This window comes from Liolophura sinensis, chromosome 12, assembly GCF_032854445.1.
Source record: "Liolophura sinensis isolate JHLJ2023 chromosome 12, CUHK_Ljap_v2, whole genome shotgun sequence".
NCBI classification, from domain to species: domain Eukaryota; kingdom Metazoa; phylum Mollusca; class Polyplacophora; order Chitonida; family Chitonidae; genus Liolophura; species Liolophura sinensis.
The window spans coordinates 19886796-19904219 of record NC_088306.1 but is presented as its reverse complement, the minus strand read 5'-3'; the positions used below and the strand labels follow the sequence as shown (position 1 = coordinate 19904219).

The 17424-nt window shown below is 38.7% G+C and overlaps 1 protein-coding gene across 1 annotated transcript in view; it reads right to left on the bottom strand.

Moving 5' to 3' along the window:
* Window positions 1-17424, bottom strand: part of LOC135479284 (GRIP and coiled-coil domain-containing protein 2-like) — a 49554-nt gene that overhangs the window by 30754 nt on the left and 1376 nt on the right. The window contains exons 2-8 of the mRNA XM_064759104.1: window positions 17110-17214; window positions 16678-16761; window positions 15839-15922; window positions 11175-14792; window positions 9822-9950; window positions 7244-7357; window positions 6249-6437 (exon numbers count right to left, since the gene is read on the bottom strand). Of these exons, the coding sequence (XP_064615174.1) occupies window positions 6249-6437; window positions 7244-7357; window positions 9822-9950; window positions 11175-14792; window positions 15839-15922; window positions 16678-16761; window positions 17110-17214 (4323 nt within the window). The remainder of the gene's footprint in view (window positions 1-6248; window positions 6438-7243; window positions 7358-9821; window positions 9951-11174; window positions 14793-15838; window positions 15923-16677; window positions 16762-17109; window positions 17215-17424) is intronic.

Here is a 17424-nt window from a genome sequence, read left to right as displayed (position 1 = left end):
TTCAAGCTACGGTCAGCTATGAACCTTGATGAACCTTCAAGCTACGGTCAGCTATGAACCTTGATGAACCTTCAAGCTACGGTCAGCTATGAACCTTGATAAACCTCAAGCTACGATCAGCTATGAACCTTGATGAACCTTCAAGCTACGGTCAGCTATGAACCTTGATGAACCTTCAAGCTACGGTCAGCTATGAACCTTGATCAACCGTCAAGCTATGGTCAGCTATGAACCTTGATAAACCTCAAGCTACGATCAGCCATGAACCTTGATGAACCTTCAAGCTACGGTCAGCTATGAACCTTGATCAACCGTCAAGCTATGGTCAGCTATGAACCTTGATAAACCTCAAGCTACGGTCAGCTATGAACCTTGATGAACCCTCAAGCTACGGTCAGCCATAAACCTTGATGAACCTGGAGCTACGGTCAGCTATGAACCTTGACGATACCCTCAAGCTACGGTCAGCTATGAACCTTGATGAACCTTCAAGCTACGGTCAGCTATGAACCTTGATGAACCTTCAAGCAGCATGACTGCATGGTAAATCAAGGAGGCTGCCCCACCACACTGATTATCTCTTAAAGTAACCCTCAAACTGACTGAATGGTTGTGTGGACAAATATTAAACCTTCAGGCTGACAGAACAGTAATGCTTACTACCCTGCTACATTAACAATTATGTTAACATACCTGCTAGAAATGTTCATTAAGATTTTTTGATGACTCACTGTGGGGTTAAAAAAGGAAGAGGTGTTTGCAAATTATAAAGATGTAAAATCTAAAAGCAAAACAACAAGAAAACATTTCTGTAGACAATAAACTTACTGCATTTGTCCTCAAAAATCGTCCAAAAAAAAAGTGCAATTTTAAGATGCAAATAAAGTTCAATAAAGACTTGTCTTGGTACAAAGTTTTCCAGTAGGATATCCTCCTACATTCCAAACAAAGCTCAAAATGCCTTCATAAGATCAACAAAACTCTTAGAATTACGTCAATTGAATAACTTTGTCATGGAAGAAAGTTCAGGTCAAATACATGCATGGTAATTAACACGCAGGCCATAATGAAAACAAAACATGCTGGTGCAAAGAGACTGACAATAACATAAAAATAAAAAAATACAAAATATAAAAGCAAAAAATACAAGCGATAAAACAGAAAAAAGTAGGACATTCAAAATGAATAAAGCAGACAATCAGAAGAAAAGAATCGCTTTGAAAATGCCAAATACAAGTATAACACATTTATAAAAATGGTCAAGGAAATGGGGGGAGGAAGGAAGACATGCAGACCAATGCTTGGAAATATGCACATAAATGACTTAGCAAAATGATTCAAAAGCAACATCCATACCATAATGACATTAAATATAAATTAAATAAATTGAAATGAAGAACTTAAAATCAAACTGAAAGATGAACATTTCAGTATTATTACAATTATTATTCACTGAAATCAACAAGACTAGATAGAATTTTTGGTTTCACATTTTTATTATGACTGAAGAAAAAAAAATAATGAACGTATATCTGATGCATCCAGGCAATAAAATTAAAAGTAAAAAGGTAGCTATATGTAAAACGTAGTAATGCGCTACACTGTATATACATGTAAAAGGAATCCACAACACTACACATTACAACAACATCAACATACAATGTTACTTAATACATTTTACTCTGCATAATGTTAAAGCACTTTCTCTTAGGACAAAAAAAACTGTTCTTTTAATGTCAAAAGTCACTCTCTAACGAAAAAAGAAAACAAAAAAACAAATCTGCTGGATTTGAACTCCTGTTGTTCAGTTACATATGTTAACAAAGGATACATGTAGCTCTAGAAGCTAGGGGGAAAAAAATGCTTCTAGACATCACGGAATGTTAGAATGAGTCATACAGCTTTAGTAACAGTGCATCCTGTTATAAATATATACGCGAGTTCATATTGATATGACAGAGGGAAACAAACAAGTAAACAAGTACATGACGTGAAATGTCAACAGAGCTACACAACAAACAGGGGGGGCAGTCAATCAATTTGCACCACAAATAGAGTACATCTCTACAATCATTAAGAAATGTATAAGGTGTCGAAAAAATAGCGCATCTATAGGGTTGAATTTTCAGTTATGAAAATGTGTTTTGTTATTCAGCCATGTTCATACACAATGGGAAAGTTAGAATGTCAGTAAATCCTGTAATAATTAAGCAGTGGAACCTCATTGATCCATGATGTACACCAGCTAGGACACAACCAGATGTGCAACTCAGAAACTGGTGTCACCAACATGTTCGAACTGCATTTTTTCGGGTGGGGGTGGGAGGGATAGTATACTTTAACAGATGTATTTATACACACATTCAAGTCCAGCTGATTGCATATCATTGTTGTTCTAATTACACATCCTGTTATTTGATATGCATGTAGACCAAACTTTTGTACTTCCCATTACAGGATAAGACTATACCAGTATGTATACACGTATATACAGAAAACCTTCAACCTTTTTGACCTCTAAAGCACCATATATTCTTGGTGAAATTTATGCATACAAATACTATGATATATGACACTAAAATGCCTTGTTTGTGTCACTAAAGATACAAGCTTCACGAAACCATGAAAATTATTTTTCTGTGATCAACAGTTTTCTCAAAACTTTTAGAAATATTGCTTGTAGAGATGCTTCAAAAGGTTGAAGAATTAGGGTAGTTTAGGTGCATACACATGCAGAGAACATTCACACAGACAATGCACACAAAATACTTTTAACAGTATCTGCATACTGTAATTCTTCAACCTTTTGCATATTTGTAAGTTGTTTACTCAACCATGTTGTGAAGGCATTATTCTGTGTAGCCAAACTGATAAATTTATTTATTCGATTGGGGTTTTACGCCGTACTCAAGTATATTTCACTTATACGACGGCGGTCATCATTATGGTGGGAGGAAACCGGGCAGAGCCCAGGGAAAACCCACGACCTTCCATGGGTTCTAAACTGATAAAACCATACTTTTTGTGAAGCCCTGACACAGGCAAATCTAACAAGTGAAGTTTTGTCTCCAAAATCAAATTACGCATAAAAAAAACACACATAACATGCATAAAAAGTTGCTCCACATGCAAAAAGGTTGAGGAATTAAGGTAAGTTAAATTGGCCACAAGTAAATGTCACAAAGGATATAAACAGAACAATGTGTAAAAGAGATTATCTTACATAATCATATGAAGTCATAATCAATCAAACTGAATTTCGCTGCATCCTGTTGTTTTTCTCAATGACAACAAAAATAGTATCAGAAAATGAACAATACCAAAAATGTCTTCGGCAAAAAGGTTTGTATGGAATCTGTACATTCTTGTCCTACGCTAATCTCTGACCATGTTGCGCATGGTTAACAGCTGCATCTACATTTACTTTCTAATAACTGATTGGCTTATATACCATGACAGCATAAAAACGAAATGAAGTTATGACTATTACTGCCAGGTTTACTGGTGCAGAAATCACCACCATCTGCCAGATATACGTACATGACAATACAGAATTTCCCAGTTTCATCCTCACAACAACCGAGTGAAGCCCCCATTAAAAAATGGCGTTGGCATTGTTGCCTTATGGCAAGGTAGGGCTAACTGGCTGTCCCTTAATAATATGGTGGTTTTTCAGTTTAGAGTTTTAATCAAATCGATTATTAACATTCTTTCAACGAGTTATACCTATACCCATCCGAGACCATAGATCAGGCAATTAATCTATAAATCCAGTTTAATTAAGATTTCTATATTCTATATCGCCCCATGTTAAAACTGACAGACTGACACGCGAGTACCATAGAGCAATGACATCGCAATGCAAAGGGATGTCATATGTGTAACTATTGTTACTACATACTATTTCCTAAATACCCTCTATATGAAAGCGGGACTATATGAAAGACAACTATCTGTAACGAGTGATACTTTTTTGTTTAACAGCCATTTAAATCAACAAACACTGCTACAGAATTTAACAGAAATCTTGCAGAAGCAGTTCATAAATAGAAGTGCATTTTTCATTGATTTAGTATAAAACCCACTTAATACTGTTTTAGGACAATTATAAAAGCACACAACAAAATCTCATGCAAAGAATAACACATAAATAATAAAATTAATATTAAATATTACTATTCTAATTGTACAGCTCAAAAATGAGGGCTGCCTTAATAACAGGTTAGGCCATTCACAATGGCAGAATGTACAAAATAATCAAACTTAAAATTGAAAGAAACAAAATATAAATTTCACAACACATGCTTCACTTAACATGCCAGATCTAGAAATCAAAATAAACCTAAAATATATAGCTCTAAATATACTTAGTTTGTACCCTGAACACTTCTTGGCACAACAAACTTAAAATGAGCACTATGTTTTCGGGGACAAAATGCAGGGGTATATACATATACACATGCTTATACATACACATTCTAGGAAATGTAAACTGTACTGAAAATACTACTAGTAATACTACAGGCAATGTCTCTACATTGTCAGGCAATGTCTCTCCATTGTCAGGCAATGAAAGCTCGGGTCCCAGCTGGACTGACAACTGTTCTCTTGTAATACTTAAGTGCAGCAGAACTGGTCCCAAAACATCCGGGACAAAGGCAGGAGTGAACAGTATATTACATAGGTTGGGAGAGAATTACTTTAGGTTAGAATGGTTCTCCAGAAAGTAGGCCGGCCCAATGGGTTGACAATAAATACAACATGGTATAAATAAACAGGGTACATATACATGTATCTATAAGCTTCTCTAAGCCAGCTCAGTAGATACACTATTTTGTGGTTTAGGACCATCACCTACAAGTACCTGTACAGATTTTGTCCTTTAGGTCAATCATCTAGATGTACCTCTACAGATTTTGTGGTTTAGGACAATCACCTACAAGTATCTGTACACATTTTGTGGTTTAGGACAATCACCTACATGTACCTGTACAGATTTTGTGGTTTAGGACAATCACCTACACGTACCTGTACAGATTTTGTGGTTTAGGACACTCACCTACATGTACCTGTACAGATTTTGTGGTTTAGGACAATCGCCTACATGTACCTGTACAGATTTTGTGGTTTAGGACAATCACCTACATGTACCTGTACAGATTTTGTGGTTTAGGACAATCACCTACATGTACTTGTACAGATTTTGTGGTTGAAGACAATCACCTACATGTACCTGTACAGATTTTGTAGTTTAGGACAATCACCTACATGTACCTGTACAGATTTTGTGGTTTAGGACAATCACCTACATGTACTTGTACAGATTTTGTGGTTTAGGACAATCACCTACATGTACGTGTACAGATTTTGTTGTTTAGGACAATCACCTACATGTACCTGTACAGATTTTGTGGTTTAGGACAATCACCTACATGTACCTGTACAGATTTTGTGGTTTAGGACATTCACCTACAAGTACCTGTACAGATTTTGTGGTTTAGGTCAATCATCTATATGTACGTGTACAGATTTTGTGGTTTAGGACAATCACCTACATGTACGTGTACAGATTTTGTGGTTTAGGACAATCACCTACAAGTACCTGTACAGATTTTGTGGTTAAGGACAATCAACTACAAGTACATGCACAGATTTTGTGGTTTCGGACAATCAACTACAAGTACCTGTACAGATTTTGTGGTTTAGGACAATCAACTACATGTATCCGTTACCTTCTAATACCTACAAATTCTCCATTTTCTAGAGCTGTGGTATAGAGTTTCAAACATCATGAACATGGTGTACCTCGTTGGCGTGTTTTTATTGCATCCCCGATAGGTTAAAGATAATCAGCTACATTCTCATCTCAGATGAATGACATTTGTTAACAGAAACGTGTCAAGATTGCGCAGTACACGCAGTTGGGGGCTACTTTTCACTGGAGAGCCTATGCTTTAACCTGGCCGTTGATCAGTCAATTACCTTAGGACAGGGGGGTGTTGGATGTTTTTTTTTTTTTGTCCTTTTTTTGTGTGAATACTAATACCGACAATTCATAGTGTTTTTGTGAAGGGGAATTTTTTTTTTTCAGAGTTAGCTTTGAGTTTAGACACTTGATGTCTTCATTATTCTGCCCAGCAGAACCTCATACACACTGCCACACAGACTGCCATTATACAGACACATCCAGCGATGATCACAGCGCTGGTCATACCACTTATTTGCTGCTGACCAGACAAGACCGTTACCTGTCTCTCATTGGCCAGTGACTCCACTTGTCGCCTGAGGGTTCCCATCTCCGTCTCAAACTCGGCACTGCGCTCTCGCACCTGAACCAGCTCTTTAACAACACTCTGTAACTCCTCCTCCCCATGTACCTTCGCCAGACGCTCTGCCTTCATGAGCTCTTGCAATCGATTACACTCTGCCTGTAGTGTCTGAAATTCATTGAATTTACTGATTCTTTAACAACCTATTTATTTATTTGATTGGTGTTTTACGCCGTACTCAAAAAAATTTCACTTATACGATGGCGGCCAGCATTATGGTGGGAGGAAACCGGGCAGAGCCCGGGGGAAACCCACAACCATCTGCAGGTTGCTGGCAGACCTTCCCACATACGGCCGGAGAGGAAGCCAGCATGAGATGGACTTGAATTCACAGCAACCGCATTGGTGCTTTAACAACCTAATCATATATTTTTCACTGATGCAATGACAGTCAATATTTTCAGTGGAGGAAACCATCTACCTTTGGCCAATTACAATCTTTCCCACTGATATTATTTAAAAATATGCATTTCTTGGTGCTGTATTCTCAAAAACTTTTCATCTAACGCAATGCTGGCCATTTTTCATATTGATGGAGGAGAAAAGAGCAGCAGGGATAAACCACTGAAATGCAGCATGTTACTGACAAGCTTTTCCTACAGATTTCCACTTCATATAGGTGGATTGGTCAGCGCTGAAAGTAAGTATAAACGGGACCAGTCACACACATGTACTAATTCTTCAACCTTTTCAAACATCACTGCAACCAACATTTTGAAGCTTTCAGATTGAACTATGGGGTGTAGAGAAATAATCTGCCTTTATGATTTAAGAAGCTTGCATATTTAATGATACAAGCGAATCAATTTTAGCCTCATTTTCATAATCATTGTATGCGTAAATTCCACTGAAAAAAGTGCTTTCGTAGTTGAAAAGGTTGAAAGTTAAATACAATATTCAACCCTACCGCTTACCTGACACTTTCCTTCTTGCTCTGTCAATTGCTCACTGCTGACCTTCTCCCTTTCCCGTTGTAGCCGATCAAACTTGGATTCCAGCTCCTCCTTCTCTTTGGTTAATGTCTCAATCTGTGGAGGTGTATTATGAACATTTGTGCTATCACACATTTACATATCAACAAGCTCCAAATAACGAGTTCAACATGTTAATACCATAAATTGCTTTCATTCATCAATTACAGATAGATAGGTTCCTTTGAAATTAGGAAGTCTAAACACGCTTCACCACTGGTACTAAGAATGTATGTACTCTATAAAATATAAAACCTCACCACTGTGTACAAAGCAACTCATTACACCAGATTCTTAAGCGTTCCACTGATTTTTTTCATTATTTATTCAACTGGTGTTTTATGCAGTACTCAAAAATATTTCACTTATAAGGCAACGGCCGCATTATGGCGCGAGGAAATGGGGCAGATTCCAAGACCATCTGCAAGTTGTTGACAGACCTTCCCACATATGGACTGAGAGGAAGCCAGCATGAGCTGGATGCACACTCAGCCACTGCACTGGTGAGAGGCTCCTGGGTCACTGTGCTGCATTAGCATGCTTACCACCTTAATAAGTTCCCAGGGGCCTCCGTGGCCCAGTCGGTTAGCGCGCTAGCGCAGCGTAATGACCCAGGAGACTCTCACCAATGCGGTCGCTGTGAGTTCAAGTCCAGCTCATGCTGGCTTCCTCTCCGGCCGTACGTGAGAAGGTCTGCCAGCAACCTGCGGATGGTCGTGGGTTTCCCCCAGGCTCTGCCCGGTTTCCGCCTACCATAATGCTGGCCGCCGTCGTATAAGTGAAATATTCTTGAGTACGGCGTAAAACACCAATCAAAAAAAAAAAAAATAATAATAAGTTCCCTCTCTCTATTACATAATACGAATGTTTGTACACACCACATGTTTTGTAAAACAAATTGAAACGAGTTTGCTCTTTATTTACACAAAACTTTCTTTACCACAAAAGGGGCATACATTAATTTCAAATTACATGTAGCAGTTGGAATAAGTGAAAATTAAAGTAGCCCATATGCAAGTATGGTACACATATCTCCGGAGATGTCAACACAAATTGGATATGTACAGTCTATTAGTAGTTAGTCAGGTCAAGTTGCAGACAGTATACAGTAAAGTAAAATGCACTAAATACTCCAGCAGACCAGAGAAAACTCCAGACGCCCACATGCAGTCTACATCACACGTATATGTGTACAAGTACGTATCATAAAGGTATATGGAACAGAGGTTAGCTTTAATAATTATATGCGGTAATTATAAGTTACAGCAAATTTGACTTTTAAACAATGTACATAAAATCATGTCATGATCTACATATAACTGTAAATTCTTAAAGGAAAAGATCTCAAAAAAAACAAAGTAGGTATCACTGCTAATAGACCACTTAAAATATGCATAAATATAATTTCATTTATTTTTTTTAGATTTTTGTGAAGAGAGGCGTGCAAACATTTGAATTTTAAGGTGGGCTTTATGGACCATACTATTGGAGTTTAGGAACTCTGACATCACTGGAGGTTTTTCCAGCTCTAATCATGGCACTGAATGCTGAAATGTCCCTTTTTCCCCAAAGGTAAAAGATTACTGATAAAAGATTCCTAAAAATTCCTTCCAACTGTGAACATGACGAACATGCGACGTCAGAATTCCTTGATACTGTCAGTATGGCTCATAAAGCCCACCATAGTATTCAAATACTTCAATACCCTTCAACACTCTTCAAAACATAAAAAAAAAAGTATTGTTACGCACAGTTTTCAGTTGTCTGTATGATGAACCTTACTTCATATTTTAGCATTCTTTTACTTTAACACTGGCTATATATTTTTTTTCATACCCTCACGCTCTTAAATATATAGGTCATAAATCCTGAAATGAAAATAACCTCACCCTATTTCTTCTAATTATTGGAACACCTGGTTTCCTTTTTTTAGCCAGTGTACATGCAGTTGTAGCAGAAGTACTTCGCTTTTTGTTTTTCTCACTTGGTCAAACCATCTATTGAATGACATACTCACATCTTCACTTTTCAAAAAAGCCTGGAAGGAAAGGCAGTGCTCTGCTTTCAGAGCTACTAATATCTGTCCCAAAACTAAAAAGAATTTGGGTATAGGTCTAAAACATTGCTGGGCAAATTCCTACCACAATATAAAATCTTACGGACATGTAACTCTAGAAAGCCTCTTTACAATTGTTGGTGCAGTATATTTTATAACCCCGGCAGGTGGTGCTAGTATACACAAGCAGGACGTTGTGCCATTATTACGTCAAAAATGTTGTATTAAATCCAACATCAGAAATGTTATAATATATCAGTTTCAGATCTAAATGTACTGTAATACACTTCTGTCTTTAATATGGGCGCAGTTTCACAAAGATTTTGTACATGTGCAATAATGGCAAACCTAAAACAACAAAAAAGCCACTTTGTGATACTGGGCCGTCAATAAAACGGCGACAAAGTCCTGCTGTTGGGCGTTTAACGGGTCCCCACTACAATGTCAACATAGCTTTAACCTCACCTTAATCTTGTTTTCTGCCACCTCTTTCTTGCCTTTCACAGCCAATGCCTTTAGTTTATTGCACAAGTCTTCTTTCTCCTTGAGTTGTTTCTGCAGAACCTTCACCTCATCTGTCTTAGCACTAGAATCCTAGGTGATAAGACAAAGAGAAGAAACCCAGATTTAAAAGACTAAAGACACAAAGATTCAGAGAATAGTTTGCATGGATTCCTGCATCACTTTAAGAGCTACTCCATTGTCAAGACCATTACATATCTTAAAAGCCGAGTTAAATAATCAGGATCGAGATAGTCTGAATTGCTTTCCTAAATTGTCAAAAAAAAAAAAAAATGCATTGTAATAAAACTGCTGTTGTTACTTTCGAAGGATAACATGGAAATGGAAGTTTTTTGTTGTTTCCAATTTTGCCTTGTCAGACGTCAGGCAAAAAGACTTTGGTGTCACCCATCACTGATGTATAGCCATGACATCATACTAGCATAACTGCTTATACATGTTTACTCCACGTCACATCTGCCTCACTGATCATCACATGAGGAATATTATCTCGTTACATCGGGACAGTTTTATGGAAACTGCCGAATATTTTGTTTTTTGTGAACCCTTCACCTATAGGGGGGAAATGGTGTTATTCATTGTTTCTCTGTTTCATGGTTTATCCTTCATATCATTTTAATATTTCCATCTGGTATCACTCAGGACTGAAGTACCACTTTAAAGGCAGATCATGTGGATATAGGTACTGTTCCATGTCAACCACTTTAGTTATTTAACAATTTAACAATTAACAAGGTGAAAGTGAGTCTATTTCTCTTTGCACGCTTCATCAAAAACAGATTAGGTGAAATCCATGATAGCCTAAATAATTTATATTATAATCTAAGGTTTTATATTACATGTATTAAATATTTATGCCTGTAAGATTTAAAACTGATTTCTTTTGCACAAATTTATTTTATTATTTATCTGATTGTTGCCTGATGTCATACTCAAGAATTTTTCGCTTACATCAGCGCTTTTAGTTTAATGGGTGCAGAAAAAGCCCAGCATTAACCACCCACCTTTAAAATTATACTTTAATACTTTTAGTGCCAATGCTTGGGGTTTTCTGCTAAGAACTCAGTTTAACTTCACTATAAACTCTAAAGTGGCCCTAAAACATGTAAATTGTGGATGAATCAATCAAAATGTGTCACTTGAAAAATGCTAAACTTAAAGTGAAAGACAGTATCTCAAGTATACGCCAAAACACTATCATCTGCAGCCAGTAAAGGCTACAGTGCTAAATGCACGTAGATGTATATGTAGGTACAAGAAACAGAAGATGAATCCTAACCATTTTTTAAGACTTACCTCAATGTCTGTTTTCAGTTTCTCCTCCACAGTCAATTGCAGGTCACTGAGCTTTGTGGTTAATTCTGCCTTCTCACTCTTGAAGCTCTCCACGCTCTCTGTTAAGGTGACGTATCTGTCATGAAGACTTCGGACAAGGTCTTCCAGTTCCATCCTCCATTCCTCTATCACAGATTCAGCGTCATCACATGAACACAACCCCTTGGGCGTAAAAGTCCCCGAGTCTTCTTTCACCAACAGTGTGTGCAAGTCCCACAGCAGCTGCTGTACCAGTTTCAATTTGTTGAGGGAGACATCACAGCTGCTTGTCAATGCTGCCATCTCGGCCTCCATTTCCTTCTCCTTAACCTCGTCAACTTGGCATAGACTGGACAATTTATCATTCTGAGCTTCCACATCCGAGAAGTGGACTTGGAGTTGAGAAAATTCATCTTCGACAGAAGCCAGCTTCTCCTGAATTGCACACTTTTCCATTTCAATCTGAGAAATTGTCCCGTCTTGTTCTGAAACTGTTTTCAATAATTCCTCTTTCTCTACAAGCAAAGAAGTTTCCCTGGACTGTATCTGGAGTAAGCTTTCCTCCAGAGCAGATTTCCCTGTCTCTAAACTTCTGACCAGCTCTTCTGATGAAGACAACTGCTTTTGAATACTTCTGAGCTCTTCTAAAACTTTCTCCTTTTCTCCTTTCACTTTGTGGAGATTTTCTGTAATTTCTAATTTTTCTTTTTCAATGGCAGCCATTTGTTCTTCAGAAGAATCAAGGGCTACTCTCAGGGTTTTCACTTCTTCACTATAGGCACTATTGACACTCTCTAGATCATGAAGTTGAACTTTTACTGCTGCATCCTGGTTTAAGATTTCACTTGCTTCATGTTTCTGACTTTCTATTTGAGCTTCCAGAGACGCCTTCATTTTTCCCAAGGCAGTAATTTCAGCATCTTTTTCAGATATCTCAGCATCTTTCTCAGACATCCTTGCCTCCACGTCTGACAATTTCAGAGCCAGAGATTCCTTTTCTGTTTCTATTTTTTGTATTCTCTGTGTGAGTTCTTTCTCAATATTTGTTAAGCTGTCAATTTCCTGTTGCTTTGACTGACAATCTTCATGAGTATTATCCTTGTCAAGTTTCAGTTGTTCCACTAATCCTTTAAGCTCTGCTAACTCTGCCTCAGTACTATTTTCACCTTGTTTCAACGTGTCCAAGGCAGCTTTTAAATGATTTCTCTCAGACGAAGTGGAAGACAATTCTTCCTGTGCAGTCCTTAGCCTAGATTTCAGATCATTCTTCTCTTCTTCCATTTCTCTGAGGTCAGCTTGATGTTTATCAAAATTCACTGTTAATGCCTTTAAGTTCTCCTGGATTTCCTGAAGTTGTAAGTCTTTCTGTCCGACAGTACAAGTCAAAGTTTCATTTTGCTGTCTCAAGTCTTGTACTTCCTTCTCAAGAGAATCACTTAAATTCACTTTCTCATTCAGTTCAACCTCATACTTTTCCTTCTCTTCAATAACTTCAAGCAGCTGCTTTTCCTTGGCAGACAAGCTATCAATCTGGTTTTGAGCAGTCTCCAATTTCTCACCCAAGTCATCAACACTACTTGATTTAGCCAACAGCTCATGCTTCAACTCCTGAACTTCAGTAGCTCTGGTTTCAAATTCTTCAGAAAGTTCATTAAACTTCTGCTGGAGAACATCTAATTCTTCAGAATCTTTCGATTTTTCGGAGGTTTCTCTGTCCAAAGTGACTTTCAGCTCCTGGTTTTCTTTGGTCACAGATTCAACCCTGTCATGAAGCCTTTTGATAACTTCCTCCAGTTCAACATGCGATTTTCGCAACTTTTCTAACTCTTCTGTCAGGATTTCTTTTTCTGCCTGTAAAGACGATAGATCCTGAACAATCTTAACATTTTCTGTCAAAACCTCCTTTTTCTCTGTCTCACGGCTCTGCAGAGTGTCCCTCAGCCTGTCCAGTTCCTCAGTCAAGTGGACTTTCTGAGCTTCCAAATCATCAACTCTCTCATCCAGACCTTTCAGCTTACCACCCATCTCGGATGCAAGGGACTCTTCAGTTTCCTTCATTGAATCCTTCTCACCTTGCACACGCTCAAACTGTTTTCTCATCTTAGACAGATTATTTGACAACTCCATGACCTTTTCTTCTAGTTCTTCCGCGTACTGTTGCCTCTCTTTAACAGCAGATTCCAGATTTTTCTTTTCCTTCTCCGCCACTTCAGCTCTTTCAGCTAATGCTTTTGATGTTGACTCTAGCTCTTGAAGTTTAGCAGCACCTTCCTTAAGTTCTGTCTTCATGGCTTCGATTTCACTGATGTCTCCGAGATTAGACAGCTTTCTGGCCAGAGTCTGATTCTCCGCTTCAAGCTTGTCCACCTCTGTCTTCAGAGTAGCAGTCTCTTCTGTAAGATCTTTCTCTTGTTCCTGCGCCAACTGCAACACGACAGCCAAAGATTCCTTCTCACGCTCAATGTTCTCTTTCTCCACAATGACCTGCTGGTACTCCCGTTTCAGACTCTGCACTTCAATTAGACTGTCCCCTTTTGAGGAATACGCATCATTAAGCTGTTTTTGTAAGCGAGTGTTTTCTTTCACCAGGATCTCAGTGAGTCGACGCACTCTCCGAATCTCCACCAACATTGTTCTTTCTTCCTCTTCCTCCTCGATGAAAACATCAGAAGAGATGCTGTCAGTCCTCCCTAATTCCTGCAATCTCTGGACCTCTGCCAGCCTCTCCTCTTCCTGCTGCTGCTCTGGGTCCACCACAACCTCTCTGAGGCTTGTCACCAGGATGTCAGTTTCTTTGCGGCTTTGCTCTAATTCTGCCATAGCGTGCTCCTTGTCAGTCTTTAGCATCTGCATCAGTCCGTCCCACTCCTCCATCTGCTCCTTGACAGAAGCCAATTCATGGACGAGCATTTCCTTGTCCTCCCTCAGCTCATTCTTCTCAAACTGCAAGGTTTCCTTCTCTTCCAAAACGTGTTGAAACTCTTCCTTCAGTGAACCACTACTGCTCTGATTAGACCTGATGTGTTCGTAACTGAGCTGCAACGCTGCTAGCGCCTGCTCCAGTTCCTGGATTTTTGTAACACTTTCGTCCCGTTTAACTTCCAAGTTCTGGCATCTTTGTTTTTCTGCAGCAAGACACTCCTTGGCTTGCTGCAGCTCCTCCACAACAAAATCCAAGTCTGACTTCACAGTTTTCAAAGCGATTTTGTTCTTTTCAAGTTCTACCGACATAGCTTTCGCATTTTCTTCTAAAGTAATTTTTTGGACTGACAGCTCTTGAACTGTCTCATTCAGCTGATTCTTCTGGGTTTTTAGGTCTTCACACAAGGCCTTCAGCTCTTCCGTGCTCTGGAGGTCGCCACCTTTACCAGACTGATCACTCTTTAACCGATTTTCTAGATCGTCGATTGTTTTCTTTTGCTCACTGAGAAGGTTTTGCATGTCTGTTTTTTCTGCCTCCAGTTTGCTTTTATCTTCAAGCAAAGATGCCTGTTCATCTTTCAAGGTGGCTATAGTATTTGGGGAGTCCTGTAAACTCTTCAGTTTGCCCATAATCTCATCTCTGGCCTCATTTAGCAGCTTGATCTGCTCCAGGAGATCCTGAGCAAAAACAACAGACATGCAACAACATGATGTCATACACTAAAAGAAGCAACATACACCTTGATAAGCCACAGAACCATTAACCATTTTATCAGTCAACAAAATGTACTAGGACAGAACTACCTTAATTCCTAAACCTTTTTGCATATGAAAGAGCAACTTTCAGTGCAATCTATGCACAATTTTAATTTGATTTTGGAGACAAAACTATATTGGTTGGATTGGCCAGTTTCAGAGCTTCACAGACAGTATTACTTCATCAGTCAACGCAGAATAACACCTTCCAAACATTCTTGAATAAACACCTTGCAAACATGCAAAAAGATTGAAGAATTACAGTAAGTGAGCACAACTGTCGCCAAAAACACCATACAAGTCATAATTTCTCAGAAGATGGAACTGATATGGTCAGGGTGCTGACTCGTACCAAATACATGTACTACATTCTATGCCACAGTAATCTGCCACAGGAATGGAGGAAACCTAAACAGCCACGTTATGACATGATGACAAAAGTAACTGAAGCCAACGAAAGCAGAAGAATTCCCAGATCTAATGCCACCAGTGTTGAGGATTGTAATATTCTCTTAAGAGTCCAATGCTTCATTTATTTATTTGCTGTGCTTTTTATTTTTTGTTTATATTTTGATTTATTTTTTTATTTGACTGGTGTTTTATGCCATACTCAGGGATATTTCACTTATATGACAGTGGCCAGCATTACGGTCTGAGGAAACCTGGCAGTGCCCACGACAATCCGCAGGATGCTGGTAGACATTCCCACGTACAGTCAGAGGGGAAGCCAATATGAGCTGAAGCCAACATAGGTAAGCGATTCCCGGGCCTCTGCGCCGTGCTGGCACACTAACAACCTCAGCCATTGAAGCCCTGCTAATATTTTAAGGAAACTCCCTGGCTTCCTACTGACTTAAGCAAGCCTAAAAGCAGTAAAAGTTTCACTTGCAACCTGGTAGCATACCAGGACGTTCACACAGCAATGGCCTAATTACAAGGTTTGACAATTTTCCCGGGCAGCTGCTCACCTGGTTTTCCTGTTGCAGACAAAGTAAGGTGGAAGTCAGGCTTTCATCTTTGATCTTCATACACTCCCACTGTTCCTCCAAATCCTATTAATAAGAGATAAGCATGGGGGGGAAAACACCTACCTAGATCTCAACACATGGGGGTCAACAGGGGCAGTCATGGGGTTGGTATTATTAGTAGTGGTGGTACATACAATTACATATACACACAGCTATTGGGTTAACCTTACGAACGTTAGATTTGAAACAGAAAGGGTAAATTCAGCAGTTCAACTGATCACAAGCATGAGAAGTCTTTCAAGGATGTCAAAGTACCTGCCTAATAGCCACTCAACTGCAAGCTGTATTTAATTGCCCATTATCCTTTTGTGTAATTTTGCCAATGCATGTGTGCAAACTAACACAGAATGATTCCTACACTAAACAGCTTGGACCTGAATTCCTATAGGCAGGAAATGTTCCCTGTAGGAAATTTAGCCTACCTGTAAATTCTATTAAGGCAAGTCTTCCCCAAAGTTTCAGAAATGTTTTTGTATTAATTTCAGGTAAAAGAATGTTACATAAAGTTGATTTTGACTAGCTATGTTGTAATATTTGGAAAATCTAGATTGTCATGACTGTATTTACCCTTTGAATAGATATGAATGCAATATAAAGATGTAACAAAAGAAACATACGAGTAAATAAACTTGAAAGTCTATCCCAAGCAAAGCACAAAAAAGATAAAAAAATACAAAGCCATGAAATTAGCAGTCAAATGCAAGAGAATAGTTATACTGGTTCATATACCACAGCTCAGCCTGTCTGAATACATGTACAGATCTTACAGGTCTACTTACCTTTTTAGACCTTTTTTCTGCTAAAAGCTCAGCTTCCAGATCTGAGTTCTGCTGTTTCACATTGGACAGCTCTTGCTCCAAGGCCTGTAAAAACATATGTGGCATATTGAAAACAGTTTTTCTTAAGGAATCTCCCCCCACCCAACCCCCACCAAACAGGGTACAGCTAGGTCTGTAGAGCTTTATTCCTGCCAATATATTATACACCTCTGTATGACATATATGTCCATGTAGAGTATATTGTTGAATAAAAAAACACATCCATCAATCATCAGGACCACGAATAAAGGATATCAGTTTCAGATTTTACACCACCTGTCTAATGCGACAACTTCAATTTAAACTGTCAATCCCATAGGTGCACATTCTACAAACTACATGTACATGTAATTCTCATCTTGAAGAACAGCTGACATAGCAGACATGACGCACCTGGAATTGTTGAATAGACTGTTCCTGAGCAGACTGCACAGCACTGTAAGCCACCAACATCTCACTCTTCTCAGTTTCCATCTCCTGGAGTTTGTCTTCCAATTCCTGGAATCCAGTATCATACAAACTGGCATAAAGCATACTTCCATTCCAAGAGGGCAAATATGTTTGATGTTTGGTGGTCATTCCTGGCCTACAGGAACGTATTTATGGATTTATTTGATTGGTGTTCGATTGACTGATTTACCTTTCCACGTATGGCCGGAGAGGAAACCAGCATGAACAGAACTTAAACTCACAGTGACTGCATTGGTG